Source organism: Suricata suricatta, chromosome 6 (genome assembly GCF_006229205.1).
Source record: "Suricata suricatta isolate VVHF042 chromosome 6, meerkat_22Aug2017_6uvM2_HiC, whole genome shotgun sequence".
NCBI lineage: Eukaryota > Metazoa > Chordata > Mammalia > Carnivora > Herpestidae > Suricata > Suricata suricatta.
The window spans coordinates 49,647,072-49,656,561 of NC_043705.1; the positions used below are offsets into that span (position 1 = coordinate 49,647,072).

Genomic DNA, 9,490 nt, shown 5'->3' on the forward strand with positions numbered 1-9,490 from the left:
CTGAATAAATCTTGAACACAGAGGATGTGTGTTGACTGCATATAAACATGTAGGCATTCTCAGAATATGTAGATGTTAAAACAGTGTGGGAAGAGATGAGAACACCACCGAAAGAAGAGAAGAGGGCTCAGGGACAGTCTTTAGGAACTCTGATTTCTCCCAAAGAGATAAGAGGAAAGGAAGGAAGGAAGCATGATTATGTTGTTTTTTATGCTGGGAAGGATTGGGAGAAAGACAATTGAGGTGGCACAATCGTTTTTTTTTTTAATGTTTATTTATTATGAGAGAGAGAGTGCGCGCAAGGAAGAGGGAGAGGGAGACGGAGAATCCCAAGCAGGCTCTGTGCTGTCAGCATGAACCGAGAGATCATGACCTGAGCCGAAACCAAGAGTCAGACACTTCACTGACTGAGCCACCCAGGCGCCCTGTGGTACAATCTTTTTGAAGGCAAAATCCTCTCCAGGGAATAGAGAAGTGGTGGGTGCTGCGTGAGGGATGGGAGCTTGAAGGTAGCTGATACTTTCACTAGCTCTTGTGGACTATTTCAGGGAGTCCAGACAAGGCAGGGAGAGGCGCTCTGAGCTATTTAGGGGGCCCAGTTCAGCAGGGTCCCAGGGCAGCACAGCGTGCCTAGTGAGGGGGAGGCTGTCCTCTCAGCACCATGATATCTGCAGGCCCTTAAACACTGAATGGAATTGGATGGCTGGGACTCGCAAAGCAAAAACAGTGCCAACCAGTTAGGCAAGTGAGTGGATGGGTAGGGAGCGAGACACCTGAAGCCTGGCTTGGGGTTCGGGAGGTGAGGAGGAAGCAGTCTCCGCATGGCTGGGGCTTGAGGCAGCGCAGGATCGCTGCAGCTGCCATGAAGAATTCTTTCTCCCTGCGACGGAGTCACTGGCAGCGGTGCTTAGCATCTCTGAAACATTTCTCTTTATTTCATCCAAGTTTTAAAGCAGCATTTCGGAAGGCACAGTTTATATATGAAACCGGGTCAGGAAGTACTGAAGCCCTCGCAGTTCGGCTTGCCACAGCACTTCCTGCAGAGCCTGCTGGGTCACAGTCTTTCATCACCGAGCTGCTGTTCCTGGAGAATTTTTGACAGCAAATTCCTGGCATCCTAGTCTTGTTTGAAGATATGTGTGTGCACATGAACCATTTTAAGGAAAATTTTAGTAGTGATTAGAAGCAATTTTATTTTATCTTTTTTAAAAATTATTTTTAATGTGTGTGGTTTTTTTTTTTAATTTTGAGAGAGAGAAAGAGAGAGTGTGAGCAGGAGAGGGGCAGAGGGAGAGGGAGACACAGAATCTGAAGCAGGCTCCAGGCTCTGAGCTGTCAGCACAGAGCCCGATGCGGGGCTTGAACTCACAAACTGTGAGATCATGGCCTGAGCTGAAGTTAGACCCTTAACCAGCCGAGCCACCCAGGTGCCCCTTATTTTATCTTTTCCAGAAAACTTGTTGGGGATGTATGTTTCACATGTAAATATTTTGTTACAATGAGAGGCTCTGTAGTAATAGTTTGACATCATCTTGGATTTGACTTCTGCACATAAATCCCATCACATCCAGAGGCTCTTTTTTTTCGTTCTTTCTCTTAGGGTTTATGGTTGGCAGAGACTATGAGGCTGAAGGAATTGCCAAGGATGGTGCGAAGATGGTGGCTGCTGTGGCCTGCGCCAGTGTGCCTAAGATAACTGTCATCATCGGGGGGTCGTATGGGGCCGGAAACTATGGGATGTGTGGCAGAGCATATAGGTAGGTGGTTGTCATGGTCTCTCCGGAGAAAGAATCACCCTTTAAGTATATTTTATAAATGGTCACCTTGTTACAGGTTTATTTGAAACATAGAGTGGCATTCACAGACTTTAATCAGGTATACCGTAATTTGTATCATCTGGAGGAGTGAAATGAAGTGTAAGGCTAAATGTGCTTGTTGGACGACTCCCGCCCTGGGAATCCGGGAATATTTTGCAGTGCCTCAGAATGAGACCGCTAGATGTCATGACTTATGTGACGCAGATAAAGTCTTGCTTGAGGAAGGTGGCATTAGACGTACTCCTACCTAGACTGGAAAGGAAAATAAGGCTGAAAATCAACGAGCCAGGCAGCCAGCTCAAGAGGTGTGAAGGAGAACAGCCTATTAAACACCAGAAAAACAGAAAACAGGAGAGCAAACATTATAAAGATAAAAGAATCAGGAAAGCTCAGACTTGTTTTGTTTACAAAGGTCAACAAATTTGACCTCCTAGTAAAACTAAAAAATGAAGCAAAGAGGCTTTAAATCAGGAATGGAAAAGACATCACCGCAGGTGATAAGGGGATATTGTGAATATTTTTATGCCCAGTAAATTGACATGAAATGGACAAATAATATTTATCAAAACAGACATCAGAATCACCTGGTGAACTTAAAAACCCAGCTACACTCAGGACCCACCTCTGGAGATTCATCTGGGGTAGGTTCCAAACGTGGTTTCTAAAAGAAAGGTGCTTGGAGTGCACAGCTGGGATGAAGAACCACTAACTTAGGAGGTAAACACGGGCCTGTGGAAACCTCTGTGTTGTGCTATGAATTAATTTGATCATTGTTTTCTTCCACCCCCACAGCCCAAGATTCCTCTACCTGTGGCCAAATGCTCGTATCTCCGTGATGGGAGGAGAGCAGGCAGCCAATGTGTTGGCCACAGTGGCAAAGGACCAGAGAGCACGTGAAGGAAAACAAGTAAGTGCCGTTTCTTCTGTCTCGGGGTCTGGCTGAGCTGGGGGCGGGGGGGGGGCACGCCCAGAACCCGTTAGAGTTCACGGGTTAGGGGGTTAGGGGCTGGCTTCATTTAGAAGATGCTGACTTTCAGCATATGCTCTGTCTTTTTATTGTATTTTTTAAAAATTTTTTAATGTTTTTTATTTTTGAGAGAGAGAGACACACAGCATCTGTGAGAGGGTGCAGAGAGAGAGGGAGACACAGAATCTGAAGCAGGCTCCAGGCTCTGAGCTGTCAGCACAGAGCCAATGCGGGACTTGAACCCACGAACCGTGAGATCATGAACTGAGCTGAAGTTGGACACTCAACCAACTGAGCCAACCAGGCGCCTCTCTGTCTCTCTTTTTGGAGCTACTTTATTTGAGGTTGCTTCTTGTAATTTTTTTCAGGATTTCCAAGAAAATACTCCAGAAACCCTGCCTTGTGGAGTGCCTGAGGCATAAAGATCTTAGGTTCTTAGTCATTTGCGGTTAGTGAGATTTAAATAAATCCGATTTACTTCTTTGATTTTATGACCTGAAGCAGTAGAATTTTGTTTTTCCCAGTTTCTCTCTTAGATTGTCCTTGAGTGGGAGGACCCAGTCCTCTAACTGAGAATTGAGTAACATTATTACACTGAGCCCTTACAATGAAGAAAAACAGAGAGGTCTCTGGAAGCTTGATGAAAGGCAAATCAGCAAGGGCTGTTTTCAGTGTTGCTGCAGGTTAACTGTAGGTACTTTAAGGGATTGTTTTTTAGGGCTCACCAGCAGCATCACACAAAAGGTGCTGACTGAGTACTCCACAGGGTACAGCGTGCTCCCAGGCTCCTTAGAAAGTTTACGTGTCTTGGAGAAAATGTGGTTCTTGCCCCTGCAGGAGCTGACAGTCTGGGGGTGGACAGCTTACAGGCTAAGGGTTGAGTGAACAAGAGAGTAATTTGTTAAGGCAAATGCTTCTTTGCAAGTAGTTTTGTTACAATAGATTCTTTTGTGTGTGTCTCAGAGATTCTTCTGGGGTTTGTGCATGAATTGTTATTAGTTATAACTACTTTGTGTAAGCCCCGAGCCTTAAAATGACTGATGCATGTTCCTGGAATTGTTTATGTGACCTGTTTTATCATGACGGGACACAACATGGCGGAGGCCCCATCTTCTAAGGCTCTCCTTCCTGCCAGTTAGGATCATCTAGTCAACCGCCTAGCTTGAGAAACGGGGATCAGAGAAGCATGAAGGGTGGGTGCTGCCTCTCTGAATGCATCCCACCCATGACCCGCAGCTCTGTTGTCTTTTCCAAGCAGCAGGAACTCTGAGAGGTTCACTCGTGTGTGTGTGTGTGTGTGTGTGTGTGTGTGTGTTAGGTGTCAGAGGTGTGAAATTCTCCCTGATATTTTGAAGACCTACCTTAAATCCTAGCCCAGCATGGTAGTCTTTTATTAAATAGTTGTTATTTGGTCAATATGCAAATATATGAATTCATCTATTTTTATGTATGAAAGTATAGGATTTTAGTGGTTCTCCCTTCAAATTTTTGATTTATAAATGATACTGAACTATGAAAGTACATAAAAGAAGATTGGATTTATTTCAAATAAGTCATTTGTTTTTGGTGTGAAATACTTGTTAAGTTAAAAATACTTTCCAGGGTTTCAAAATTAGTTTCCATAAAGATTTTTGCAACTGAATTAATTATCACTGGTTTCTGGCAATACTGGTGGGCAAGCCACTAAATTTTTAATTAGGGAAAATATCTCTCAGCTATTTGGGTTTATTCAAGTTGTGGTTGACATTTCACCCCTTTAAGTTTTAAAATTTTTTAAAGTTGGCTATTTTGAATGAAAATCCCCTATGGGGCACCTGGATGGCTCAGTTGGTTAAGCGTACAACTTTTGATTTCAACTCAGGTCGTGATCTCATGGTGGTGAGATGGAGCCCGACTCTGGGCTCCATGCTGACAGTGTGGAGCTTACTTGGGATTCTCTCCCCTTCTTTCTGCCCCTCCCCACCACCCTTCGATTAAAAAAAAAAATTCCCTACTTGTCCACCTTCAACAGAAGCTGCTAAATGTAAGATTGCCTTTTTGTTATTACATTTTGTATAATTCAGATCCCTTATTGGGCCATGTTAGAATACTTGATGCCCTTGGGGTTTTCTCCCCCAAGTTAATTTACTAATTTTGAGACCGGATTGGGGGCGGGTGGCAGGAGAGGGACACAGAGAGGGAAACAGAGAATCCCAAGCAGGATCTGCACTGTCCGTGCAGAGCCCAGTGTAGGGCTCCATCTCACAAATTGTGAGATCACGACCTGAGCCAAAATCAAGAGTCAGATGCTCAACTGACTGAGTCACCCAGGCGCTGTGAGATCCCCTTGGTTTTAAGCCTTACAGTAAACCGCCTCAGGATGTTGTCTCTGACAAGGGAGGTGGTACCCAGTTTGGCACTCCTGCCTCAGGTGAGATCATGTGTGCTGAAGCACCCCCGACACCTGCATACATCACTGTGCAGATGCTGGCTGTAACATTCTTACTAATGAAATGTTTGCCCTTGTTTCTTGAAGTTCTCTTGAGTGGATCTGTTGCTGTGGTGCCATGGACTCACTCATGGCCCCTTTTCTTTTCAGTTCTCCAGTGCTGATGAAGCAGCTTTAAAAGAGCCCATCATTAGGAGGTTTGAAGAGGAAGGAAACCCTTACTATTCCAGTGCAAGGTGGGAGCCGGGGAGAAACCGCCTCCCTGCTGGGGGCCCTGGGCAGTCAGGGCAGCTGCTGGACAGAGATGTGGGCAGTTGGGTTGGTCTGGCCTTCGTGGGAACCAGAAAATAACTTCTGGATGCACATAATTTTGTACCGTTGTCTCTATACTGGGAGCACCTGCTGCTGAAATCCCACCCCTTCTCTCAGGCTGGGCTGTGGATCCACTACCATTGGTCTGATTCCACAACCCTCCACTCTTTTTCCTTTTTTTTTAATGTTTATTTTATTTTTGAGAGAGAGAGAGAGAACAAGCAAGCATGAGCAGGGGAGGGGCAGAGAGAGAGGGAAACACAGGATCAGAGGCGGGCTCCAGGCTCTGAACTGTCAGCACAGACCCGACCCAGGACTTGAACTCGCCAACTGCAAGATCATGACCTCAGCCGAAGTTGGCACTTAACTGCCTGAGCCATCCAGGTGCCCCCTTCCTTCACTCACTTCTAAATGAGGTATCTGGGCCTGCAGGGGCTGAGGAGTTCAGAGTTACAATCCTGGCTCTTTCATTTTCAGGAATTCATCCCTTTATCATTTTTGCTTAAGTATGTGGATTCCTGCCATACCCCTGCCTTTGATTATTTTGTTTTTACCCCCGTTTTAAACATGATTTTGGTTGAACACATTTTGGCACTTGGTAACAAGTGTGCTTCTGCACTGAGGAGGTGATTACTCACAGCCAGGATCTGTGTGTCAACACCAAGTAATCACCTCACACATCGTTGTAACTCTTGGTTCTGTTTGTTTCTTACACACTTTAATGAGGTCGTAAATCACGGTGGCCTGCCCCGCCTGCAGACTTGCTGGCATGTGTGCGTTCAGACTTCTGTTTTCAGCAACTTTAATGTTCCTCATTTTGAAGAATAATCTAAGCTTCATATCTTCCTTTTATCCCTTGGGCATATGGAATAAAGAAAATAACTATTTGTGTCTTTTAAAATTAGGTTAGGGTGTGATTTATGTCATTTACTGGGGAAGGCAAACTGGAGAGGAAGGGAAGAAGAGAATAACAAATTAGAATCCATTTCAGTCCTCTGAACACATCTTTTGTGGCGGGTACTGCTTCTGGCACTGGGGGTACGAAGGCTGAACATACTTATTTTCAAGAGCATATAATTAGTTTCAGAATAAAAATGATATCATTTGGCATTTTTAAAAAGCCTGTTTTTCTTCTTGTTCCTATGTTATTTTTATAAGCTGATTTGCAGGGATATTTTGTTTGGGGTCATTTGATTCATTTAATTAAGATGAAAATATTTTATAGTCTTTGAGACATAATCATGTTCTTTTTACCATCACTTAAACAGACTTACATAGTAGCCTACAGAAGCAAAGAGGAAATAGAAAGGTTTCCTAGACCTAGAAAAGGTTTAAGAGAAAACAGTAAATTATAAGCTGACATACAGTTTTTTGGTTTTGTTTCTACATAAGATTTGGAGTGAAATTCACAAAGACAGTTGAAATATTAAACTTTGAAGAATAGTGTATCTTGTGTGAGCCATTCTTTGGTTTTTCAGCCCTTGCTAAGTCTTCTCTTGAGAAAGACTGAATCCCTTGTTACTTTCATACTTACATTAGTATTACTATTTTAATGGACTGTGTTCAGAGCAGGGGAGCAAATGGCCCAGATAGATTTATCTTTGGAAATAATGATTGAAAGTCACTAAGGTTTTTGTTGTTGTTAATTTGTAGACGCTTAGCCCTTGTGTTGACACACTTGGTGGCACGGAGACACCAGTTTTCTTTCCAAGATGAAAGGATTTTCAAGCCAGTTCATGGCACCTTCTTTGGGTTTCACGAATCTCAGCCTGACAGTAAACTTCTGTTTACTGTGTGTTTTGGCTCTACCCTGGTTGGATCTGATTTTTCACAGAGCTCTTTCATTGTCTGCAACTGTGGATAATGACATTCTGTGTTTCCCTCAGTCCTTCGTGTTATGTGTGCCATATGCTGGTTTCTTCTGCTCAGTTCTTCTTACAATCAAAACTTTTTCAGGCATTTGATTAGGGTCTCTTACCTGGGGCGCTCTCGTTAACGACTGTCAGGGAGCTGGCCTGGCATCGCTGTGCTCGCTGCGTTCCTCTGCTGTCGGCTTCGGAAGGGAGTGTAATCAGTTGATCTGGTTACACATGACGAGAGTAGCCTCTCCTTATTGGCCATTGCTACTTCAGGGTCCCCGTTATGAATGTTTTATGAGCAAAGATTTGATTCATGGTCTGTCAATGTAAGTATGGTTTAATAATTGATGCTATTGTCCAGATACTGAAGGCAGTTTGTTTAAAGAAAGCCAAACTGCCACCTACTCATGACCTTTAAAAACAGTATTTCTCATTCATCTTTCTTTAGAAAACAGGTTGTCAGTGAAAAGCAGATTTGTACTTCAGAGTTTCTTTTGAAAGCAGCTTAAAGCTATTACTTATTTTCCTATTGTAGCAAAAGACAAAGAACTTACATTGATGATACTTTAATAAAGTATAGTGAAGTCTATTCAGTAGTTTCCCTACTTTCTTAAAAGTTTGGGAATTTAGAGGAATACACCTTTTCCAGTAGAGACTTTGGTTTGAGATTATTACCTGGGTCCATGTTAGTAAGAGGAACGCCATAAACTCGTGTGTACATATATGGGCAGAAGAACAGGTAACAATTTCCTGCAATATGCTAAAGTATTTGAAAATCAAGGATTGTTTTGAGGTTTCTTAAAGCAGTTCCCCAAACCATAAGCCCACTCTGATCTTTGAGGGCTGGGGATGAAAGTCCTGTCATTTTTCTTTCTCTCTTTTCCCCACCTTTGAACATGGTCTCAGTTGTGAGAACGTACCACCCAGAAACTCATCAGCAGATCCCCATAGTACCTGAAGAAAAACATCAGCATTTGTGGGAGTAAATTGTATAAATGGTGGTTTGGTGTTCGATTCCTAATAACTTTTGTTCTCTTATCAGGCTGTGGGATGATGGGATTATTGATCCCGTGGACACCAGACTGGTCCTGGGTCTCAGTATTAGTGCAGCCCTCAACGCACCAATCCAGAAAACTGACTTTGGCGTCTTCAGGATGTAACTGGAATGTAAAGCATCTTCCGTTGGAGTACCCAAAATTAACATATTAGTAGCCTTAAAATTTTAGACTTTTCCAACATGTGGTTATTATAGTAAAATTGTTTTCTTAGCACAGTGCATCATACTTTCCTACCTTAAACAAAAATCAGTGAAGATACTTATTTGATGAACTTCAATTCCTTGTGCATTTTCTTCAACAAATTTTTCTGTGGCTCAGCTTTACCACCCATAAAGTGAAGAGGATAGCTTACAGTTACCCTTTCTAACCCACAGGTAGCGTGAAAAGTCCAATAATCTGTACACTCCATGTATGATTGAGATAACATAAAGTCATTTTTCCACTGAAATGATTGCTAATTACGCATGGTGATATTTTAACACGATTTTTCAAAGCATCTGTTAACTTGTCTTTTCAGCCACCGTCCTATCCTGCTCCTTCCCTTAACAGGCTTGATGCTGTCTGTACTCAGGGCTCTATTTCCTACCCATTCTCTCTCCATCTTTTTCTTCGTTGCCTTCTCTCCAAGGTTCCAAGGTTGGCCTCCATGTGCTGAAACCAGTGGGTTGTTTCCCACCTTTATCCGACTGAATTCTCTGAGGCATTTGGTGCAGTTGCAAACCCCCTCCCGCAGCGCTGTCCTGAGCCCCCCAGACCGAACCTCTGGGCTTTCTGCCACCCCCTTTGGCCCTTCTTGTCCCGTCCCCCTTCCTCTGCCCCTGTTCCTCCAGTGACTTCTCTCCCACTCCCTTCACCGTTTGTCCTGATTTTTCATTAGTAAAACGTGAGTAGATTCTTATTCTAAAAGACACAAAGATAACGTAAAAGTATCCCCTCATTCTTTTTTTTTTAATTGTGGCAGAATATATAGAGCATAAAACGTATCATTTTAACCATTTTTAGGGGTACAGTTCTGTGGCATTGCATCCGTTCACGTGGTTGTGCTGCCA

At 43.3% G+C, this 9,490-nt stretch overlaps 1 protein-coding gene across 1 annotated transcript in view; it reads left to right on the forward strand.

Moving 5' to 3' along the window:
• The window catches only part of MCCC2 (methylcrotonoyl-CoA carboxylase 2), a 59,814-nt gene extending 50,925 nt beyond the window's left edge, over positions 1-8,889 (forward strand). The window contains exons 14-17 of the mRNA XM_029942406.1: positions 1,601-1,757; positions 2,610-2,724; positions 5,363-5,448; positions 8,426-8,889. Coding sequence (XP_029798266.1) covers positions 1,601-1,757; positions 2,610-2,724; positions 5,363-5,448; positions 8,426-8,543 — 476 coding nt within the window. The 3' untranslated portion in view covers positions 8,544-8,889. The remainder of the gene's footprint in view (positions 1-1,600; positions 1,758-2,609; positions 2,725-5,362; positions 5,449-8,425) is intronic.
• Positions 8,890-9,490: the final 601 nt, after the last annotated feature.